The 24,468-nt window shown below is 37.4% G+C and overlaps 1 protein-coding gene across 2 annotated transcripts in view; it reads right to left on the bottom strand.

Moving 5' to 3' along the window:
• Nucleotides 1-5,434: 5,434 nt before the first annotated feature.
• LOC126881974 (parathyroid hormone/parathyroid hormone-related peptide receptor-like) overlaps nucleotides 5,435-24,468 on the bottom strand; it is a 65,632-nt gene continuing 46,598 nt past the window's right edge. For both annotated transcript variants that reach the window (XM_050646721.1, XM_050646722.1), the window contains exons 6-8: nucleotides 22,045-22,133; nucleotides 5,823-5,967; nucleotides 5,435-5,761 (exon numbers count right to left, since the gene is read on the bottom strand). In XM_050646721.1, coding sequence (XP_050502678.1) covers nucleotides 5,513-5,761; nucleotides 5,823-5,967; nucleotides 22,045-22,133 — 483 coding nt within the window. In that variant the 3' untranslated portion in view covers nucleotides 5,435-5,512. The remainder of the gene's footprint in view (nucleotides 5,762-5,822; nucleotides 5,968-22,044; nucleotides 22,134-24,468) is intronic.

The following is a 24,468-nucleotide window of genomic DNA, read 5'->3' as shown; positions in this document are numbered from 1 at the left end:
TTACTGCCTTTTAACTAAGTAATGCCTAACAACAAGTTGAGTTACTGCAATTTTAATAGTCTACCAGACCCAGGAATGAAGGCTTACTGCTTTCTAACTTTGTTAGGTATTTTAATAATTGTATAAGAACCCATATAAAAGAGCAAACTGGAAAATTGTAAAAATTGAAGATACTGCCTTCTTGCTTAGGACGGCAGTATAGGTCTTCGCAGAAAGTTTCAATATCGCTCTCTGGTTTGTCCACAGTTGGAGCATAAACTTGTATCATTTATCATGTTTATTTTGGGTTTATTCTGATTTAATTGTAAGAGGATAATTCTGTTGGAGTACGGAATGAAATTTACTACAGCTTTCTCAATGTTTTTGTTTAGTATTATCCCGACACTATATCTGTGTGAACCGTCTTGACTTCCTGAATAGTATATTGTTTTATTGTTGATCTTCATCTTTCCTGAGTCGGGCCATTGGACATCGCTGATTCCTAAAATATCTATATTCAGCCTTTCCATTTCTTTAACGGCATTATGTACTTTTCCAGCTTGATGTAGACTTCTAGCATTCCAAGTCGCTACTTTGCAAGGTTTTCGCATGCTACCATCATAGCTATCTTAATTTTATTCATTGCCACCCTAAATAGGATGCTTATATTAATACCCTAACAATCTCGTAAGTTCTTCAATCATAAAGTCCTCCTTCGTCCTGGACTGCATTTGCCCCTGCTATTTTTCCTTGCATAATATTTTGTAGCATCCTATATTTGGGACCTCTTATTAAACGTCCGAAATACTCAAGCTTTATCTTCTTGATGCTTTTTATAATAATACAGTCTTGCTGAGACATACTAGTATTGTGTGGAGTTTTCTGATCTCCACTCAAGAATCTTTTAAAATTCATTTTTGGCCATCTATTTTTGAGGCATTCTCTGCCGGTGACCATACCAATTTATCTTTTGGCTCCAATTGTTTCTATGATGTCCTTATCAATTTATATTTCTCTCAGAATATCTCCGTTTCTCACCATACCAAGTATAGTTATATCCAATAGTTCCTTTTCATGGACTTAATTTTTTATTTGGTTCTTTGATTTATTTCCCAGAGCTCGGCGCGATACAGTCCAATACTTTCTATTATTGTTTTATAAATTCTTCTTTTATTTTCTTCTGTTATTTTATTATTCCACAATAGTTCGTGTACCTGTCTTGTGGCTAATCTTGCTTGACCAATATTGGAATTTATTTCTTCGTTACTGCCTGCTTTTCATATTGTTTGGGCTCACAAGTATTTTTAGGTTTAGATTTTATAGTTCCCATTCCCCTGGTTTTTCTCCTGCAACTAAGTGCTCGCTTTTTTGTATTTTAATTGTGAGTCCCTCTTGGTGTACTCCTCTTCCAGTTTTCTAAGCAAATATGTAGTCTATATCACTCTCGTCTTCAGCTAGCTTAGTCGTCAGCGAAGTTTATCATGTAGGTACAATCTCTCATCTTCGATTGAGATTTCCATATTGCAGCATTTTCTTCTCCACATTGAGAGCGCCTCATTCAGGTATATTTTGAAGAGTGTAGGTACGATTCAACAGCCTTGCTTTAGTCTCTTACTAATAGGAATTTCTCTAATTATTTTGTTTTCAGTTTTAATGTTTACCGTCATATTTTTTAAAGCTGTTTTTATATATTTTGTTAAATGAAGTAAAAAACAGAAGTACTCTCAATCATTTATTGTAATAGATGCTCTGCATATTATAGAGAGCGAAACCGGTCGTCGGAAGTTACAATAAATGATTGAGAGTAAGTCTGTTTTTTACTTCATTCAAAATGAACTCTCATATGCAACCCATTCAACATATATTGTTTTGTTTATTCCTTGTTTTACATTGCTATCCGAGCCTTGAAAGCTTACTATCGTAACTTATACTATCGTCTTATATCGCTTATACTATCGTATGCTTTTGTCAGATCTATACAGAATCTATGAGTTTAAAGGCTGTGAGCTAATCTCTTCTCAATAACCTGCTTTAGAGAAAATATGCTGCTCATAAAGGATCTGCTTACATGAAAACTATTTTTCTCTTCTACATCAAATCTTTTTCAATTTTATTTTTAACTTCACTTAAGAATGGTTTACGAGACTGTATTTGCCTGCTATTTTCCCTTGTATAATATTTTGTACTAATTATATTTTTGAATATAAATATTATCCAAGTTTATGCTCCCACGGCAGACAAAGAAGAGGAAGAAGCTATTGAGTTTTATGAGAACATCAACAGAATTATACAGAAAATTCCACGACAGGAAGTTCTTATCATTATGGGAGACTTTAATGCCAAGATTGGAGCTGAAGAGATAAGACGCAGTACATCGGCGCACATGGACTTGGAGTCAGAAACGACAGAGGAGACTAGGAGACCTCCTAGAAAAATTCGCAGAAGACTCAGAATTCGTTGTCACCAACACATTTTTACAATTACCACCTCGAAAGCTGTACACATGGAAATCCCCTCAAGACAAACCCGGGAGAATTATTGGAAATCAAATAGATTACATTTTAATAAACAAAAGATTCCGAAACAGCTTTACATCTGTCAAGCCTTATCCTGGAGCAGACTTAGAGACGGACCACGTTCCACTGGTGGGAGTATTTCGCGTCAAACTAAAAAAAAAGTGAAGAAAAAGAAATCACAATCATACGACCTACGTATGCTAAAAGACCCTGACACGAGAATGAGGGTCCAAGCCACGTTAAACGAGCAAGTGACTGCAATTAGAGACGAATCTAACGAAGAACAAATGATCAAAAAGATGACCGAAATAGTTCAAAATGTAAAGGATAAACATTTAAAGGCAGATAAATTAACCAAGAAGGAATCATGGATGACAGATGAGATCCTGAAACTAATGGACGAAAGAAAAAATGCCAAAAATGACCCCGACACATATAAAACAATCAATATATCAATAAGAAGGAAAATTCGAGAAGCGAAAGAGAAAAAAGCAATGGAGAGATGCCGAGAAATTGAGACTCTACAGTCAAAGTACGATAGTCACAATGTACATAGGAAAGTTACAGAACTCACAGGTAGACCAAGACGGAGATAGAGAGGAAATCTAACTGATTCTGACGGAAACATCACCTTAGACAAACAGAGTAAAATTAGAATGTGGAAAGAATATCTAGAAAAACTATTTGAAGACCAAAGAGATAACACCTTTAAGTTAGAAGAAGAGGTTAATGATGGACCAAGAATATTACAGCAGGAAGTTTATTCTGCCATAACACAGCTGAAGGATGGCAAAGCAGCAGGTCCCGATAATATACAAACAGAACTACTTAAACTGATGGACAACGAATCAATAGAAATAATCATAAAGATATTCAACAACATATACAACTCTGGAGAAATACCAACAGAATGGCTGAAGTCTGAGTTTATTGCACTTCCAAAAAAAAAACCAGGAGCCAAAAAATGCGAAGAATACCGTACGATAAGCCTGATGAGTCATCTCCTAAAATTTTTCCTAAAGGTAATACGAGAATTATACGAGAATTTACAAGCTATGTGAAAGTCAAATTTCGCCCAACCAGTTCGGGTTCATAAATGCTGTTGCTACGAGAGAGGCTTTGTTTTCAATACAAATCTTATTCCAGAGATGCAGAGACGTCAATTGGGACGTATTCGCATGTCTGGTTGATTACGAGAAAGCGTTTGATCGAGTACAATACGCCAAGATGATGCAAATACTAAAAGAAGCAGGTATAACCAACCAAGATCTGAAAATAATTAGAAACATTTACTGGAATCAAACTGCAAACCTCAGAGTTGACGGTGAACACATCGAATATGTGAAAATCATGCGTGGAGTGAGGCAGGGCTGCATTTTGTCTCCCCTAATTTTCAATCTTTACTCTGAAAGAATATTTATCGAAGCTTTGCACGAAACTGAAAAAGGTATTCTACTAAACGGGTACCGGCTAAATAACATCAGGTATGCAGATGACACCATAGTATTTGCGGACAACCTAGAAGACCTACAAGTCCTCATGAACAAAATCACGTATTATAGTCAACAATATGGACTCAATATAAACGTAAAGAAAACAAAGCTTATGATCGTCAGCAAGAACAACATAACAGAAGGTCAACTCTATATCAACCAAACCCCTGTAGAAAGAGTGAGGCACTACAACTACCTCGGCACCATAATAAATGAAGAATGGACCAACAACCAAGAGATAAGAGCGCGCATCGGAAAAGCTAGATCAATCTTCAACCGTATGGGTGCGTTTTTCAAGAGCCACAACCTTTCTCTTGGTATAAAAGTAAGAATGTTGAGATGTTACGTCTTCTTTGTCCTTTTTTATGGTGTTGAATCATGGACCTTAAACGAGGATATGTGCCGAAAGTTGGAAGCATTTGAGATGTGGCTATATCGGAGAATTCTTAAAATCCCATGGACTGATCGGGTCACAAATGAGGAGGTCCTTAGAAGAATGGGGAAGAACCGAGAGGTACTGACCACCATCAAATCTCGAAAGTTGGAATACTTTGGACACATTAGCGACATGAATCCAGATATGCCCTACTACAAGTTTTCCTGCAAGGAAAAATATTTGGAAAGCGAGGTCCAGGAAGAAGAAGAACATTCTGGTTAAAGAACCTCAGAACCTGGTTCAACACAACATCTGTGCAGTTTTCCGCGTTGCTGCAGATAAGGTGAAGATTGCCATGATGATCGCCAACATTCGTCACGGATAGGCACATCAAGAAGATAATATTTTGTAGCAACCTGTATTTGGAACCTCTTATTACATTCCCGAAATACTCCAACTTTCTCTTCTTCATGCTTTTTATAATAATATAGTCTTGCTGAGATGTTCTAGTATTGTGGAGGTTCGGATCTTCTCCACCCAAGAATCTTTTAAAATTCTTCTACAGAAATTGAGAATTGAGTCGAATGCTAGTTAAAAAAGCGGGTATAATACTTTCAAACTACTAGACATAAAATGAAATGACATTAACAAAATAAGTTCTCAATCTAGTAATACATAAACCGACAATAAATAATATCGTTCTACATACCTACCACCAGATTGACAACAGGTGGAAACCTCTCTGGTTACAACCTCCGAGGCTTTTAAACATTATAAGCCATGCGGGTGCCAAGACGATCAGAAGATGAGGGAATTTTAAATAATTCACGTCCCATCTGCTCAGCGTGGTAAAGCTCCAACGAGAAGGTTTCCTAAATACTCCAAAAAGAGTAAATAAATTAAACATTAAAAATGTATAAACATTTTCAATTTTGTTGCAACCTGAAACTGCAGCAGCATTATATTCTAGTTCAATCAGAGAGTGCAGGAAGAGTCCATGTTGAACTAGAATATAATGCTGCTGCAGTTTCAGGTTGCAACAAAATTGAAAATGTTTATACATTTTGAAATGACATTATTCAAAAATATATTTTTCTGATTCTTACAATACATTACAGGTACTATTAAACAATATAAAATATCCTTCGTCAAAAATAACACTGTTGATCTTCTTGAACTGGCGTAATTTCCTTGCTTTCTTTACCATTGCACAACATACCATTCTCGTCTTCTGGAGTTTCATCGAGTACATTTAGAGAAACCTGTTGAGTATTTGAGATAGTTCTGCTTCGTCTAAACTCTTTATCGTTCTTGTCCTTTATCAAGCTATATTTTCTTTTAATCTCGATCTGAACCTCACTGTTTAGTAAACAATAAACAAGTGCTGCGAAAAGACCCTAAAAGATTAAAATACGAAAAATTAAACATATATAGAAATCTCGGATTGTTAAATTATACCTGGAAAGCGGCGAATGATTGATCAAAAAATAAATATACTATGTCCAAGGCAGGACGATTTTCAATAAAAATTGACATCAGTACCGAAAATACATACGGGACTCCAAACAGTGGTATTAAAATCAGCGTTGCTTTTAACAATTTTCTACAAAATATATTTACAGATTAATAAGAGGTACACAATCAAAAAATGATTTGAAAAGTCAAATATGTGGCGCAAGAGCACAATTCATCAATTCAAGGTCATTCTCTGGCCAATTTGTATCAGCCCGAGTTTCTGACGACGCAGGGATATGCAGAAATAACGTTATACGACTGTATTAATACCGATTCATCCACTCATTTCCCTTGATCAACATTTTTTTGATTGAATATTTTTTCAGCAAACCTAATAAAATTTCCCCGAGTTGTTTTTACAATTAATGTTTGTAAAAAAGTCTCATGAGGAAGGTAATATTTTTTTAAGTGTAGGCCCAAGAGCCAATTAATGTTGCTACGAAATTAATAAACAACGTAATTATTTTTAAACTACTTCACATAGCATTGCAAAACCTTTTTACAGCGGTTCTCAATCTGTGGTACATGTACCACTGGTGGTACATCTCATTATTTATGGTGGTACTCAAAACACAAAAAAAAATTACAATAATAGTACTTAGCAAGTATTCATAATATAATCTAAAAATATAGGTGGTACCAAAAATAATAAAAAAACTGTAGGTGGTACATGACTCAAAAAGGTTGAGAACCGCTGCCTTATTATATTACAAGAACGAGAACATCGGGAAGAGTCCAAACATGTAAAAATATACAGGGTGTTCTCTTACAAAAAATAGCTTGTTTCACCCTGCCAATATGATTGATCCTATTTGAAAATATTTTGCCCTATATACATATGCATCAAATTAGAATGAACTCTGCCTGGTGGTAGGGTGAGGAACGGGTGAACTGAGTAGCTCGGAAATCACCTTACTGCAGCCGGTCCCAAGCCCGGGTAGAAGAGGAGGGTTGAGCGGAGGGTTAACTACCCACCCTCGGAAAAAGAAGCTAGTTATGAAAACTGCAACTTTGCCTCGGAACCGGACGGATAAACACAAATAACGACCAATGCAATGTAAAAGCACTATGAATATCGGAACTTGGAACGTCCAGAGTTAGTACAGACCTGGAGCTGCCACAAATGCTGTGGAACAACTGGAAAACATAGGAATGGATATAACAGCAGTCCAAGAAATAAGATGGCCAGACGATGGAAATATAAAAATAAGTAAATCCACCATCTCCTTCAGCGGTAATAAAAACGGAAGACATGAATTTGGAACGGGCATTGTGATTAGAGACGGCCTGGTACAGAATATACTAAATTTCAAACCTATAAACGAAAGGATATGCTATATCAGAATGAAGGGAGAACGATACAACATTTCGATCATCTCAGCTCATGCGCCAATGGAAGAGAAGGATGAAGATATCAAGGATGACTTCTACGACGCCCTAGAAAGAGTGATAGATACGATGCCCAAACAAGATATGCGCATGCTCTGCGGAGATTTTAATGCTAAAATAGGCAAAGAGCCTAGCCTACACCCCACAATCGGTAAACACAGCCTTCACAATATATCCAACGACAATGGCTTAAGACTCACAGAAACTGCAGCAGCTAATAATATGTTAATAAAGTCAACTATGTTTCCGCATAAAGACAATCATAAGCAAACCTGGATCTCAAACGACCATATTACGCGAAACCAAATTGACCACATCATTGTAGATGCCCGACATGGGAACAATATCATAGACGTAAGAAGCATTAGAGGAATAGACGGAGACACAGATCATTACTTAGTCAGAACAAAAGTCAATTGCAGAATTTCTAGCCACAAATACAACAAAACAACAATGAACCCACAATGGAACATGGACGAAATGCAGAACACAGAGAAACATCAAAAATATATAGAACAACTTGAACAAACGTTGAACTCTGAAACAGTTTACAATGATATAGAAGAGCTGTGGGAAACGACTGCCGAAATAATAACCAAGACAGCTGACAAGATCTTTGGAAGGAGTAGGCAGAAGAGGGCAAAAACATGGTATGACGATGAATGTCGGAAACAGCTGGAAAAAAGACAAACAGTAAGGAAGACATGGATACAACTACAAACAGACAAAAGTAAAAAGGAATACGACGACTTCCGAAAAGAAACAAGAAAAATGATACGCACAAAGAAAAGAAACTATGAACAACAAAAATATGAAGCTTTGGAGGGAGACCGACCCAAACCAGGCTCCAGAGAATTCTATAAAGCAATCTACACAGAGAAAAGAGAACATACAACCAATTCTATCCATACACTGAGAGACAATCAAGGCCATATGATAATCGACGATAAAGAACTTACAGAAGAATGGAAAGGGTATTTCAGGGACCTCCTAAAAATCATACAGGAAGAACAGAAAAAACAGAAAAAAACAGAAAAACCCGAAAGGCCTTAAATAAGCTGAAAAATCACAAAGCGCCGGGTACGGACGAGATACCAGCAGAATTTCTGAAATATGGTGGAGAAACACTACATCGCCAAATCCACCAATTAATAACACAGATATGATTAGAAGAAAGGATACCAGCAAGATGGAAGGAAAACATCATAGTGCCCATCCACAAAAAAGGGGACAAAACAAAATGCGCAAATTACAGAGGAATTTCACTCTTAAACACGGCATATAAAATCCTCTCAAACATCATCCTTAGTAGACTAACCCCTTATGCTGAAAATGTCCTAGGAGAATATCAAGCCGGTTTTAGGGCAAACAGATCCACAATAGATCAACTATTCACGCTGAGACAGCTTCTAGAAAAGGGATGGGAGTATAACAGACCCATACACAATCTCTTCATAGACTTTCGACAGGAATATGACAGCGTAGAAAGAAGCCAAGTATGGAATGCCATGGCGGAGTTCTCAATACCAAAGAAACTTATTCGGATTACTAAAGTCTGTATGGAGGGTGGAATATCAAAAGTACGTGTAAATAATAAACTGAGTGATGCGTTATCTCCACTACTTTTTAACCTTGTATTAGAGAAAGCCATGAGGTCGGCCGAAATAAAAACAGAACTGCTATCGGTTCAAGGTCCCAAGTTATTACTAGCATACGCAGATGACATTGATCTCGTTGGAGACTCCATACTACCCACAAATCCATTTTCAACAAGGTGGAAGGAGCAACAAGCGAAGTAGGGATGAGGATTAATGAGGAGAAGACGAAATATATGTGTATAAATAGAACGACACGAATAGACAGGATAGGACAGTCCAGTTGCGGATGTAAGCGCAACACCAGTTGAGCGATACTCACTCTCCGAGGCGAGAAGGAGAGGCAAAGGCCGATTGACTGGATGCGGTGAAACTTAGGGAATTTGATTTTATTGGATTCTCTGAGACGCCGTAGCTAGACAACGGTTAGCGGAAAAAGCAAGACGGGCTCTACTTGAGCCCGTCACGGGATTTCTACTGTGCCTCCGTAAGGGTATCGACACTGCAAGGTGTAGTTCTTTGGAATCTACATCGGGCAGCCCCGGCCCCTAGGTCAGTAGAACGAGAACAGCAAGAGGATCCCGTACTCAGTTCTGTCTGAGTACGTGAACAACCGCGCCTTTGTGCAGGGAGCCAACCCTGAAGCCGACGTGGTGTCGGGCCAGTCGGCAGACAAAAAGGCTTCATCAAAATTAGATAAATCCGTCCCCAAACCCCAGATGAATCGAGCTAGATCTCGATCACCCCCCCGTTCCATGGCGCCTACCCCGCCAACTTATGAGGACACACGTAAAGTGGGTTCAAACGTGTTTCAGAGATTAAGTTCGGAAGAAAATGATGGATACTCGTCCGTGGACGAGAACGCAAAAACCGATGGTTTTAAACTCCCCAAGAGCGAGATAAAGAAGGAAAAGTCAAAAAAAAAGAAAGAGGAGAAAAAGAAAGAGAGCGACAAGAAAGAAAAGGAAAGCTCGGAAGTAGAGGCCATGGAGGAAGAAGTTCCCGATGAGGCAGGCAGAGGTACGACCAAAAGAGCACGGACATCAAAATCCGAGAGCGAAGATGAACCGAGAGACAAAGTAGCAATCCTAGAAGAAATAATAGAAACGATGAGGGCCAGGTTTCTAAATGCCGAAGAACAAATGGCAAAGAAAGAAGAAGAAAACGAGCGACTAAGAGCTGAACTCCGGAAGATGACAAACCGATTGGACGACCTGTTGACATAACAGAAAGAAACAAGAAAACTCATGGAACAGATGCAACAACAGCTACAGCAGATTAAACCGAAGCCACAGCCAGCCTCTGAAGTGAAGAAGCCACAGCCAAGCCCTGAAGATAAAAAGCAAAAACCAACTGCTGAAGAGAGATTAAAAAATATCCGAAACGAAGCTAAACCAAAAAACAAAGAAGATTTCCCAGCGCTGAAATCACCGATTTCAAAGGAAGAGGCGACGGCATGGGAACTCCAAGCAGGCAACGCTATGAGGGCAAAGTCTCCCCAGATGCAAGACACCCCCAACCTGCCCCAAGGATCAGTTTCCCCAATCCATCCAGCTACGAGCGCAGGTGGCGACACGCCTGCCCCGAGACGTCCCAGTGTCTCAGAGTCAGAAAGTCGGATGGAAACAAACGAAGACGAAGACACCGCTGTGTTGCCTGAACAACAGGTAACACATCACCGAAAACCGCCTGTAATAAAATTACAGAGCGTGAGCGAGACAGGGGCCATCCTCAGCATCGCCCAAAAGAAAAAAATAATCACGATAAACAAAATCTCCAGGAGCGGTAGGGAAACCCTCATTCAAGCAAAAAGCCCCGAAGATTACAGAAGCATGGTCAGGATAGTGGAAGACTATGCAAAAGCATACGACGCAAAAGACAAAACCAAAAGGCTACAATGGATAGCCTTCCCGTTAGACGAGGATAGAAAACCCAGAGTGGTTTTAAGAGGGTTACCAACGAACACCACAGAAGAGACAATAAAAGACGAAATGGCAGCACAATATAACATTGTCTGCCATTCGGCGAAAAACATGTCCACCAGAGCCGGTCCCAAGAGACAGCTTCCGATGTTCGTCCTGACTCTGGACCACGAAGACGTTGAGGGTGCAAAGCGGATAACCAACCTGTGCCATATGAAGGTCGTGGTAGAGGACCTACGAAAGGCAAACGGACCAACGCAGTGCTTTAACTGCCAGGGCTTCCATCACGCCCAAAACGCTTGCCACAAAGACCCAAAGTGTGTTAAGTGCGGTGAAGACCACCAAACAAAAGAGTGCAAACGTGTCAGAGATGTCAAAGCAACTTGCGCAAACTGCAAAGGCAGCCATCCAGCCAGCTACAGAGGATGCCCTAGGTGCCCAATATGGGGAAGACCACCGCCAAGGAGGCCACAACACCAACAAGCACAACAACAAAGACGACCACAAGCAGCCGGGGTTTCCTACGCCCAGGCCACACAAAACGCGCAAAACACCACAGCGATCCCAGACGAAGACTACATAGTCAGAATAGTGACTAGGGTAGTCAGAGAGGTGATATTGGGCACCAGGGAGGCACAGAAGTAATGGTGACAGAAAGGGGATACTTGAGGATAGGTTCCTGGAATCCAGGCGGTATTTCAACCAACCAAAACATCCTAGATGAACTCGTCAATAGATACGAGATGGACATCGTAGCAATACAGGAAACCAAGCTCACAAACAACTTCAACCTAAAGTTTCCTGGGTACGATGTTTACAGGAACGACCACACAAGAAGATCAGGAGGAACGGCCATACTAGTCAAGAAGGGAATTAAACACACAAGATTCACGACTCCACCACTAGTAAACATGGAGGCAACAACGGTAGAAGTGAAAATGAGGCAAGGCGCAGTCAGAATAACATCAGCCTACGTAAGACCGCAAGACCCATTAATGGACGAAGATCTAGAGGCGTTCCTAAACATCCCAGAACCATCAATAATAATAGGAGACCTTAATGCAAGATCCCCCAACTGGAATGATAGAGCTACGAACCGAAACGGAAGATTATTAAACAGTTACATAGAAAACAACGAAGATACAGTGGCAATGGGCCCAGAAGATCCAACACACTTCCCAGGAAATGGACTTCCCACCCACATAGACATCGTTGTTGCTAAAAACCTAGGACTCCAAACAGAATTAATCACACTAAATGAAGGAACCACAGATCACAACCCCATTCTACTAGAAATAGGAACATGGGAAGAAACAAACAAACCGAAGAGAACTAAAAAGAAAATAAAGTGGACAAATTACAAAAGATTAGTTAGTGAAAGAATAAATATAGTACCAATTCTAACCGACCCAGAACAAATAGAAGAAAAAGTCCTAGAATTAGAAAACATCATACAAGAAGCAATCAGAAACAGCACAACGGAAGAAGAAGTCGAGATCCACACGGGAAGGTTCAAAGACATAACACAAGAAATAAAAGATCTTATAAGGGAAAAGAACAGAGCGAAGCAAATAGCCAGAAGAACGAGAAACAGAGTAGACAAAACCTGGGCAAATACACTAAATAGAGAGGTGAAGACGGCTCTTCGACTACACCGCAGCAAAAAATGGGAAAACTACGTACAAGAGATGGAAGAAACAGACTCAAACATGAAAAACGTCTGGAAGCTTCAGAAAATGCTAAAAAGCGATAGAAAACCCATCCCCCCATTACACGGAGTAAACGGCATAGTATACTCCATAGAAGAAAAAGCTGAGGCGATGAGGTCCACACTCGAAAGTGAATGCAGGCTAAACTTCCATGTAGACGAAGACGATGACTTCTTGGAAGAAGTAGAAGAGCAAGAAGAGGTACCAGAGGATCCGGAAGACATTATTCCCCCAACATCACCGGAAGAAATTAACGAACATATAAGAAACAGTTCTCCGAGAAAAGCGCCTGGTCTAGACCAAATATCAAATAGAGCTCTGAAATACCTTCCCAGAAAAGCTATAGTGTATTTTACAAACATAGTGAACGCTATACTCAGATATAAAAGATTCCCAAACAGATGGAAAGAGGCCCATGTCATCATGATCCCAAAACCTGGCAAAAACCACACGTTCCCGCAGAACTACAGGCCAATCAGCTTACTCCCAGCTATCAGCAAGATAGTGGAAAGAATCATCCTCAGCAGACTGCAAGCGGAAACAAATAGATTACAGATAATCCCTGAAGCTCAATTTCGATTCAGAGCAGAGCACTCCAGTGAGCTACAAGTACTCAGACTAACTGAGTACATAGCAGCTGGTTTCAATGATAAGCAGTACACTGGAGCGGCATTCCTGGACGTAAGCAAAGCTTTCGACAGAGTATGGCATAAGGGGCTCATTTATAAAATGCGAGGATATGGGTACAGCGGGGCGATGACGAGACTGATCTCTTCGTACTTGGGCGACCGGAGTTTCAGGGTTCGGATAGGACAAGTCCTGTCCGAGCTCGGGAGCCCGGAAGCTGGAGTGCCACAGGGAGCGGTCCTGTCACCTCTGCTGTACACAATATACACCGCTGACGTACCTAGAACACCAGGGACCCTAATGAGCCTCTACGCCGATGATACAGCGATAGCGGCCAAACACAGAAATGTAGAAATAGCAGTGACCAACCTGCAAACAGCGTTAGAAGACATCGAGGAATGGAGTATAAAATGGAAGATAGCCATCAACTCAGAAAAGACGCAAGCGGTACTATACAAGAAGGGAAGACAACAGCCAGAAGAACAGCTGACAGTGCAGAACACCCCCATCGAGTGGAAAAATGAAGCTAAATACCTAGGTGTCATCATGGACAAAGGATTAACCTTCCAAAAACATGTAGAAGCCACAGTCCAGAAGGCCAACATAGCGAGAGCAACATTAAGAGGACTCACAGGCAGAAAAAGTAAACTAAGACTAAAAACAAGGTTAAGATTAATAAACAGCATAATATTACCGGTATTAACATACGCATCTCTCGCATGGGGCCAAGTATGTAACACCCACAAAAAGAAGATACAAGCGGTCCATAACAGCAGCTTAAGAGAAGCAGCCAGAGTCCCAAGATACGTAGCAGAAAGATTCCTGTTCAGAGAACTTCAACAGGTGAGAGTCACCGAAATGATGACAGACAAGGCAAGGGTCAAATTCGCGGAACTGGAGCACCACCCAAGTCACATACTGCGAGAGATGCTAGGGTACGATGCGTTCCACCGATGGAAGCACAAACGTCCAAAACAGCAAATATTGTGAAATGGGAAAAATAGTGAAAACAGTGAACGGTTCGTAGCTCGAAAACAACAAGTGCCGAAGATAACGTAACACACGTAGGTTCAATACCACGATCACCTCAAGGTAAGACAGTAATAGAAAATTACAGAAGGGCGTAAGCCCCCAAAAAAATATATAAAATACAAAAAAGGCGTAAGCCCCCAAAAAAATATAAAAAACCAAAAAACACTCAAAAAAAACTCGAGCAACAAGTCATTGGACAGAGCTCAATGGGGCTCGGTACAATGACTTGGGGCCCAAGCAAGCAATTTTAGTTTCCGCGGATAAGTAAGTAAGAAGATAAAGGCACAGAGCGCTTCACGCTGGCCTAGTTTTTTGCATTCGATTAGGGTACCACATGGAATCTTATTACCCAGGATTCCATTGTGAAGAGCACTTGGCTACGATAGTTGTGCCCCCATCGCGCATCAGCGTGCTATGGGGGGGAAAGGGATGGCCTGGGGCATTGGAGCGAGGTGGGGTGATCCCTGTTCATACTCGGGTCAAAACACCTCGCTCCAATGAATTGTTACACCCGAATGTACTTTTTCGATAGGGTGGACAGATCCCACAGGTCGGGTTGAATCAAATTGCTTGCTTGCTACAGGATAGGACAAAATGTGACGGTCAACACCTTCAATTTCGAAAGAGTACAACGGTTTAAGTATCTGGGGGCCGTAATCACAGCTGACAACGATGTTACTGAAGAAATAAAAGACATAATCCAATCAGCAAATCGCTGTCTATTCGCACTGGATAAGCTTATAAAATCAAAAATCATACAAGAAGTTCCAAGATCAAAATCTATAAATCCATCGTCAGACCTGTATTAACATATGGTTGCGAAAGGTGGACCATGACCAAATCAAACGAAGAAAAGCTCAGACGTTTTGAACGAAAAATACTTAGAACAATTTTCGGACCTCACCACGACATTAACACAAATCAGTATAGGATCAGAACCAACTTCGAATTAAAAGAACTCTACAATGACACCGATATTGTCCAAGAAATTAAATCACAGCGACTAAGATGGGCAGGCCACGTGCACAGACTTCATAACGAGAGATTTGTAATGGGAGGAGATTTCTACAGGCAAAATACCACTCGGACGTCCCAGAATGCGATGGAGAGATAACATCCAAGCAGATCTCCGAAAAATGAACATCCCATTTGACCCTAGGTTGATGGAAGATCGAACAAATTGGAAGAAAGTTGTACAGTCAGCCAGGACCCACCCAGGGTTGTAGCGCTACGTGATGATGATGAAATTAGAATGACTGGGACTGTGTTACATCAATAAACTTTTATCATCAGTAGGAGAAAATTCAGAGAATATTATTAAAAATAAGATGTCACAATTATTAGTCCAGTTGCAACATAGGGGGTCCCGTGGGCACTTTTAGCTCGCCGCGATTTGATGGTGGTATTATAGGTTTTTTGGGTCGCTGAATCCAATGGAAGTGGTCTGGAAGACCAAATGTGGTGAATTTAATTGTTATTAACAAATTATGGTAAAATTAGGTGTTTTTCAGGAATTATTAGGAGCCCTGTAAATAAATTGACAGTGTTAAGGTCTTCTCTGGTGTATTTTTGGTCGCTGAATCGAATACGACTAGTCGCGATTACTCAAAATGTGTTCTTATTTTGTTATTAACAAAATAATGCTCGAAGTCTTTTTCATAGTACTTATTTTTATACGCTAAATCGATTGTCACTAGTCGTGATAGCTTAAACCACGTTCAGACTTTGTTATTAATAAATTATTGCAAAAATAACGGTTTATAGTACGTTTACTCACGGTTTTTACTCTAAATTTTAAAAAACCACTTGGAATGACATGAAATTTGGCATGCACGTAGCTAACATGTCAAACAAAATAAGTGATATTGTGCCGATGTGTGCTTTTACCCCGGGGATGAGTTTCACTCCGTTTCGGGGGTGAAAAAATAAACCTTTAAAATAAGTCCGGAATTGGATAAACTGATTAATTCAAACTAACTCTTGTTCTATAGAGTTTTTTCACTAAGTCAATATTTTTTGAGTTATTTGCGAGTGAATATGTTGATTTTTCAACAAACAAACCAAATAACTCGAAAAGTATTGACTTAATGAAAAAACTGTATAGAGCAAAAGTTGCTTAGAATTAATCAGTTTATCCACTTCCGGACTTATTTTAAAGGATTCTTTTTTTACCCCCGAAAAGGGGTGAAACTCACCCCCAGGGTAAAAGCAGACATCGGCACAATATCACTTGTTTTGTTTGACATGTTAGCTACGTGTATCGATTTAGCTAAATCGATTTAGCGTATAAAAATACTATGAAAAAGACTACAAACTTGCTGTAGATAGATATTTTGTTATTAACAAAATAAGAACCTATTTTGAGTAATCGCGACTAGTTGCATTCGAATCAGCGACCAAAAATACACCAGAGCAGGGGCGGCTCGTGATAGTATAAGGTGGTGAGGCACACTACACCTGAGGGATTTTACTAATATGGTTAGCTTCTCTTTAATGGCCAGAAGGTAGATTTTGTGACATCATAACGCTAGGACCAATAATCCCGGACAAAAAATCCTCATAAATTATCCCTGGACAAGAAATACCCAGACAAATAATCCCCGGACAAAAAATCCACACAAAAAATCCCGGACAAATTATCTACAAAAATTTTTTAATCAAAATATCCCCACAAAGAATTCCGTACAAAAAATCCTCAAGAAACATTTGCTGTCGATTAGTTCTCTAAAACTTTTCCAGTGAATGCGATCGACTCAAATGCTTTCAGCCTCAGTGCAGAGTTATTTTGAATTCCAATTTCATATTGAAAACTTCAAATTCTACATAACAAGAGTGTGCGTTTTTTCAAAAATCGTGGAAGATATGGGGAATGAGCTAAGGCTGTGGGAATCATGTTGCAATATTATTCGCTTAAATCTTTTGCTCACTCTTATTTGAATAAGTATGTTCAAAAAAATTTTACAAAAAAAACACAACCACATCATACAACATTTTTGAAACACTTAAAAACCACTTTTTTTATGTAAATGTAACAAATAAATAAAGAAAAATAATTTATTATGTAGTTATATATTTTACATAAAAAACACAAACACAAAATACAACATTTTTGAAACACTTAAAATAGTATATTGTACAACAAGAGAGAAGAACGACATATTTCTCACGAGCGTAGAAGTTTGTTGCCACGAGCCGAGGTACGAGGCAAGTGCCGCAAATCAAGCGAGGGAGAAATATGTCGTTTTCTCACGTGTTGTACACTGTACTTTTTCTTTGTATGCGTTTTTGTCAAGAGTTAAAACTTCAAAATTAAATAATTTAGGTGCTTTGATGTAGATTATATGCCAAAATTGAAATAAAATACACATTATACACATATGTAAGTATTTAATATTCTTAATATTTATATACTTTTATTGATTTAAAATTATAGTTACCAGTTATATTTAAACAATTTTGAAAGGTAATTCCTGGTAAGTTTTGATTTGACACATTTTATTTGACAAACATATTTGTGTTTGTATTGTGCATGTTACCATGGAAACCGCGATTCTACGTATGAAACCCGTGAGAAAAAATATTCCTCACTGCAATGGCCGACTTATCTCACAGTCTGAGAAATTGTTCGTTTTGAATGTAAGTAGTGAGAGAAGTTGCACATTGTATAGCATCCATAGAAAAACTACTTTTGTATGTAAACGTTTGATGTGGAAGTGGAAACGTTAATAAAATAATTTTTTAAGTTAAATTGTACAATCTTATTTCTCATTTAGAATAATAAATTACATAAATGCCACAAAGAAATAGCTTCAGAACAATATTTTAGGTGATGATGAATAATGATTTAAAATGAACAGTTTTAATTGCATATCCATAAACTTCTAAAATATAATAATCCATTCGAATATACCGCGTGTACATAGAAAGCTATGATCTGCAATAGACTTGTGCTTGAACTATTTAGTCATTTCAGTTCGGCTATTCCCATTCCGTTCCGCGGAGCCTGAGGCCGTTCGGCTATTCCTATTCCGTTGCGCGGAGCCCGCGGCATGCCTCAAGGTAGGATGAATTTTGTTCCTAGAATCGGTGGCACATTTTTCAAATTTTGCCGGTTTTACTGTTGGCGTTGTCCCATACTGTTGCAGATGGTCTGAGGCATGCTTCTACGGTAATGATTTGAGAAAGTTGGAATGGCACGTGGAAGACGGGTATCTAAGAAGATAAAGAGTCAGGGCCGTACGATTTTAATTTTTTTCATAAAAATAAAGGTATTTAGGAAATTTCAAAAAGCTAAATTATATTTAAATAACTGATTATATTTAGTGTATCTGACTGTACACAATTTATCACAAAAAAATTAGTAAAATTATTTTTAAAAGGTACATATTTATTAAGAAATCCCTTAAAGGGCTACATCAGAGAACGTTTTCGATCTAAAAAGGTCATCATTAGTGCTGTTAATTGGTTTAAAATATGCCAAAGCACCAAATATATGGGCAAAACCCTATTAAGTGTTGTAGGTACAACAATTATAATCGATTTCCATTAGGTTAAATTAAAAGTGATGGTTAAAATTATTATTCTAGATATAGCATCAGGCATCACAGGGTTCCCCACACAACACGTAGGTTGTAGGTTGCTCAGTCCTCACATTACGGACAGCAATTAGCAACTCGGTTTATAAACTAAATCATTAAATATTCAAGCATATTAATTAAAATGACGCTAACTAATACACTCAATAAAGTCATGATAGAAGGAAGTCTTTCAAATCAGTTTATCGTCAATAGAGGATAAAGGGAGACACCCTGTCAATAGACTCAGTACCGGCACTAGGGTATAAGACGCCTGCCTGCAACACTAGCATAGGCGCCCTCGGTTTTTTAATTAGTATTTTGTATAGCACCAGCAGAAAAAAAAGCTCAGTTTGGCGCCCCCCAAATAGGGGCGGCCGCCTGCAGTGCATCCCATGCAGGCCCGTTATCGCCGGCCCTGAACAGACTTATTCAACCTAGTGCTAGAAATATCATTATAAGAGCCAAGATCCAGACAAGCGGCATGATTCTCAACAAAAGACAACAGTGCATAGGTTTCGCAGATGACTTGGTATTTCTGACATGTTTAAGAACAGAATTTCGAAAAATGTTCACAAAATTTAAAGAAGCTAGAAAATATGGTTTGACTATAAATCAAGAAAAAATCAAGTAAGTATATGGAAATGAGAGGGGAAAATGCAGAAGAAAATAAATGGATCAATCTAAGGACGACTGGGAGGAGTACCTATAAATTTGAGAAGGTAAAAGAATTTGAGTATACCTTGGAATAATAGCATAAGAGCTGTGAGACATTTTTGAGTAGGTATTTTAGGCAACCTGAAATTTTTTCAGGTGACTCTTTTATGATAGCCTAATACAAAAATTCCGGTCTGGCTGGTGGGTAGCGGTTATTTTCCCCAAAAATCCCTCCCAAAGTTAAAAAAGGGTAAACATTGTTATTACAAAAAATATCATTGAAGTGACTTTAAAGTAAATTTAAATATTCAAATATAAAGAAAATAAACAGGCCAGCCGATTTGAGGGCGATTTTAACTCTGCAAGATACTTGCATGGGCGCCCCAGGATTATTTTCAGGGGGTGCATCTGAACTTCAGAAGATTTCATCTGAATCTGTACATACTATTAACGACTATAAAATATACAACTATACAAGCATAGCTATGTACATTCCTTCCGGACAGGGATGTGCAATTGTTATTTTGACAGGGTATTTTTTATTATTAAAAAATATTCTAAAAAAGACAGGTTTTTTTGGTGAAATTTTCCAACTGCCAGGTGATTAAACAAATTACGCGTGCATGTAGGTAAATGAAAAGCGTTATAGGTAAGCAGCAGTGTGAGAAAGAGCGTAGGTATATCGATAGCTGTTTGCGTCCTATATTGTAGCTGAGCGAGTCCGTGCGCTCGAGAAAAATCACGTGACCTGGCGATACCCATGTTGTTGTACCTCGAAACGTTAGAGTAATTATTATATTATAGTTTCTTAAGTAACTTTTTACTAATTAAAGGAAAATAATATATACTATACAATAGATTTTGCAAATATGATGAAAAAGACAAATTTATTATTATAATTATATAGGTGGAAAATTAAAAAACTATAAACTAAATTATGTGTCCGAATCTTGTACTTCTTCTTCAAACTCCTCATCTAAGCTTAAATATTCATTCTCTTCTTCTTCGTCAGACTCCCCTCGAGATTCAGATTCCTCTTCTACATGATCTGTAAATAGTTGTAATATATATTTAGATTTAATTAAAAATGAATTAGTGATTAATTAATTGAGTTGCTACGTATTCTCTGTCCTTTTATACGGAGTCGAAGCCTGGACAATCACGGGCGCATCTGAAAAAAACTTGCCATTTTTGAGATGTGGTGTTATCGAAAAATATATTATATAGTACGTATTATTTTCCTTTAATTAATAAAAGTTATTTAAAAAACTATAATATATAATAATTACTCTAACGTTTCTAGGCACAACATGGGTATCGCCAGGTCACGTGATTTTTTTCGAGCGAACGGACTCGCTCTGCTACAACAGAGGACGCAAACAGCTACCGGTATACGCTCTCTCTCACATTACTGTTTACCTATAGCGCTTTTCATTTACATGCACGCGTAATTTGTTTAATCACCTGGCAGTTGGAAACTTTCTCCAAAGAAAAACCTGTCTTTTTTAGAATATTTATTTTTAATATTAAAAAATACCCTGTCAAAATATCAATTGCACCTCCCTGTCCGGAAGGCATGTACATAGCTATGCATGTATAGTTGTATATTTTATACTCGTTAATAGTATGTACAGATTCAGATGAAATCTTCTGAAGTTCAGATCCACCCCCTGAAAATAATCCTGGGGCGCCCATGCAAGCATCTTGCAGAGTTAAAATGGCTCTCAAATCGACTGGCCTGTTTATTTTCTTTATATTTGAATATTTAAATTTAGTTTAAAGTCACGGCAATGATATTTTTTGTAATAACAATATTTACCCTTTTTTAACTTTGAGGGGGATTTTTCAGCAAAATAACCGCTACCCTCCAGTCAGACCGGCATTTTTGTATTAGGCTATCATGCAAGAGTCACCTGAAAAAATTTCAGGTTGCCTAAAATTCCTACTCAAAAATGTCTCACAGCTCTCGGACCATAATAATTACACTGGTCAACAAGAATTTTGAGTCTGCCAAAACACCGTATATTTATTTTTCATTATCTAAAGGTATAAAAGCAAACTTTATTTATTATTTATTGAGTTTCTGCTTAGTTTTCGATTTATACAAACAGAAAATATTTACTAAATAACAGACTCAAAAATTTTTTTCTATTGTTGACCAATGTTACCAATAAAGGAGACGAAGGAAGAGAAATAGATAAATGGTTGTTGAAAGGTAACAAAGCAGTAGAATCATTAAAAGAGATGCAGAAGCCAAATAACGGATCCAGGGCAGCCAATATTAGAACTTATTAAACAATAGTGAGACCAATGCAACGATGTTGTATGCATGTGGATCTTGGACAATGAATCAGAAAGAAGGCAAGAGCTAGAGATTTGGGGGAGGAAAATCTTGAGAAAAGTTTTGGTAGTATAAACGAGGCTAACGGGAAACGGCGCAAAAGAACAAACCTGGAGTTAATGCAGATGTATAAGAGGCCCAAAATAACGCAGAAAATCAGGGCAGAGGGAATTAGATGGTTGGAACATGTTTAACGAATATCAAAAGAAAGGATCATCCTAAAAGTATTGCAAGCAGGGAGCAACTGAAGATAAGAAGAGGGAGACCACGAAAGAAGTGATTAAATATATAAGTAGGTTTTATCATGTGCAATACTAACCTGTATTTAAATTTTCTTTGTTGTAAACAAATGTTATTTAATTTAGCCGTAAGAACCCTTACGATTATAAGAAACAATATAAAATTTATCTGAAAAGAAATAAAATTAAATTAGTTACTTGAATTAAACTGTGACTATACTTTATAGTCCAGGGCGCATCTGTTTTGAGATAGACGTTGAGAGGTGACTCAAATTTATTTTGCAGTAATTGCTTAAAAATAAATCAAATAATAATATTTGAGTTATCCTCCCTCTCAAAAAGGTCCGGAACATTGTTTAAATAATCAAAATGTCAAAAAATGAAGGAAAATTCGATTTTTTTCTTCGTTTTTTGATTATAACTTTAAAAGTGTTTATTTCCGAGAAAAGTTGTACTAACATAAAAGTTGCGTAATTAAATTTCCTACAATATAGAATTGGTTACAAATTTATAAAATAATCACCCTTGTTGCAAAATAGCAATAATTGCGAAAAAACCATACAAAAACACGTATTCGCATTTTACGTTTTTCAACCATTTACGCCACACCTTCATATTTCACCCAGAAAAACTTTATGATACAGTAAAACAATAATGTAAATTTCATTAAGATCGGTTTAATACATTTTGCAAAATAAATTTTGCAATCCAGCTTTCGCAAAAAAAATTCATTTTTTCAAAATGTTACAGGACTGAAAATAAAGCAGATAGCGAGATGAAATTTTTTTGCTTATAGAAGTGTACTGTACCTTTCATTTGCAATTTGCAAAATTAAAATCGATTAATTACCACGGCGTCAGGAAATTTTTTAAATAAACATTAATTTTTGGTGCTACGCGCAGGACAGCGGTGTTCGATTCACACAAGTTGATTTCCACCAAAATTTGTTCTAATCTTTATCTAATATATTATTTTCTTACTCTATATTTTGTTGTATTTTAATATTTTAATTCCACAAATATCAAACTAATTTTATTATTGTTTATGAAATATTGTTTAAACAATTGCATATGTTTAAAAATAATAAACTTTTATTCTCTAAGTTAAAATATATGAACAAAGAAAGTTTTTGCTAGTAAAAGTGATATTTCAAAGGATAGAGTATGTGTTTTTATTTTGCAATAAACAAATTTATTTATTTATATGGAAATGTAATAAATATTTAAATGTATCAATTATTATCAAAGGTCATTGGAATGCCCAATCAGAGCAAACTATCCGCTGTCCTGCGCGTAGCACCAATAATTAATGTTAATTTAAAAAAATTCCTGACGCCGTGGTGTTAATCGATTTTAATTTTGCAAAATTGAAAATGAAATCTACAGTGCACTTCTATACGCAAAAAAAAATTCAACTTGCTATCTGCTTTATTTTCAGTCCTCTAACATTTTGAAAAAATGAATTTTTTTTGCGAAAGCTGGATTGCAAAATTTATTTTGCAAAATCTATTTAACAGATCTTAATGAAATTTACAGTCTTGTTTTACTGTATCATAAAGTTTTTCTGGGTGAAATATGAAGGTCCTAAGTGTAGCATAAATGGTTGAAAAATGTAAAATGCGAATGCTTGTTTTTGTATGGTTTTTTCGCAATTATTGCTATTTTGCAACAGGGGTGACTATTTTTTAAATTTTTGATCAATTCTATGTTGTAGAAAATTTAATTACGCAACTTTTATGTGAGTACAACTTTTCTCGGAAATTAATACTTTTAAAGTTATAATTAAAAAACCAAGAAAAAATCGAATTTTTCCTTTATTTTTTGATATTTTGATTATTTAAACAATGTTCTGGACCTTTTTGAAAGGGAGGATAACTCAAATATTATTATTTGATTTATTTTCAAGCAATTTCTGCAAAAAAATTTGAGTCACCTCTCAACGTCCAAATGCACTAATATTTTTACAGATGCGTCCTGGTCTATTATCCAAAGTCAATTGGAACAATGAATACGATACTGTGCGATATAAAAGTAAAAACGTGAATATTATATTGTATGTTCACATGCCAGTGGCGGATCTACAGGGAGGGAAAATGAGGAAATTTTCAAACCTAACAAGGTTCAAAATTAAGAAAAAATTGTTGATTGTTGAATCATTGTTGAATCAAACTTAAACCACAGACACACAAATTCAACTGAATAAAGCCGCTGTTTGGGAAAATTAAGGGAACTTAATGTTTTTATTTACGTCTTGTATAATGTTTGGGTTTATCTTTTTTTATGTCTTTTGGTTAGGTGGTAGTGTTTCATTGGAAAATTTCCCCTCTAACGCTAATGTCTAAATCCGCCACTGGCACATGCACCATATAGTTTTAATAGGGCGTTTCATTCACAGTTATTTGTTTGAGTTTCTATCATAATGGCGTATAATCCCTGTATATTAATAATTATACACAGAGTATACAACATATGACAGAAGCTCGAAACAAATGACAATCGATGCAA

Source organism: Diabrotica virgifera, chromosome 3 (assembly GCF_917563875.1).
Source record: "Diabrotica virgifera virgifera chromosome 3, PGI_DIABVI_V3a".
In the NCBI taxonomy this organism is placed as follows: domain Eukaryota; kingdom Metazoa; phylum Arthropoda; class Insecta; order Coleoptera; family Chrysomelidae; genus Diabrotica; species Diabrotica virgifera.
Note: the sequence above shows the minus strand (reverse complement) of the source record. Positions and strands in the feature narration are given on the sequence as shown.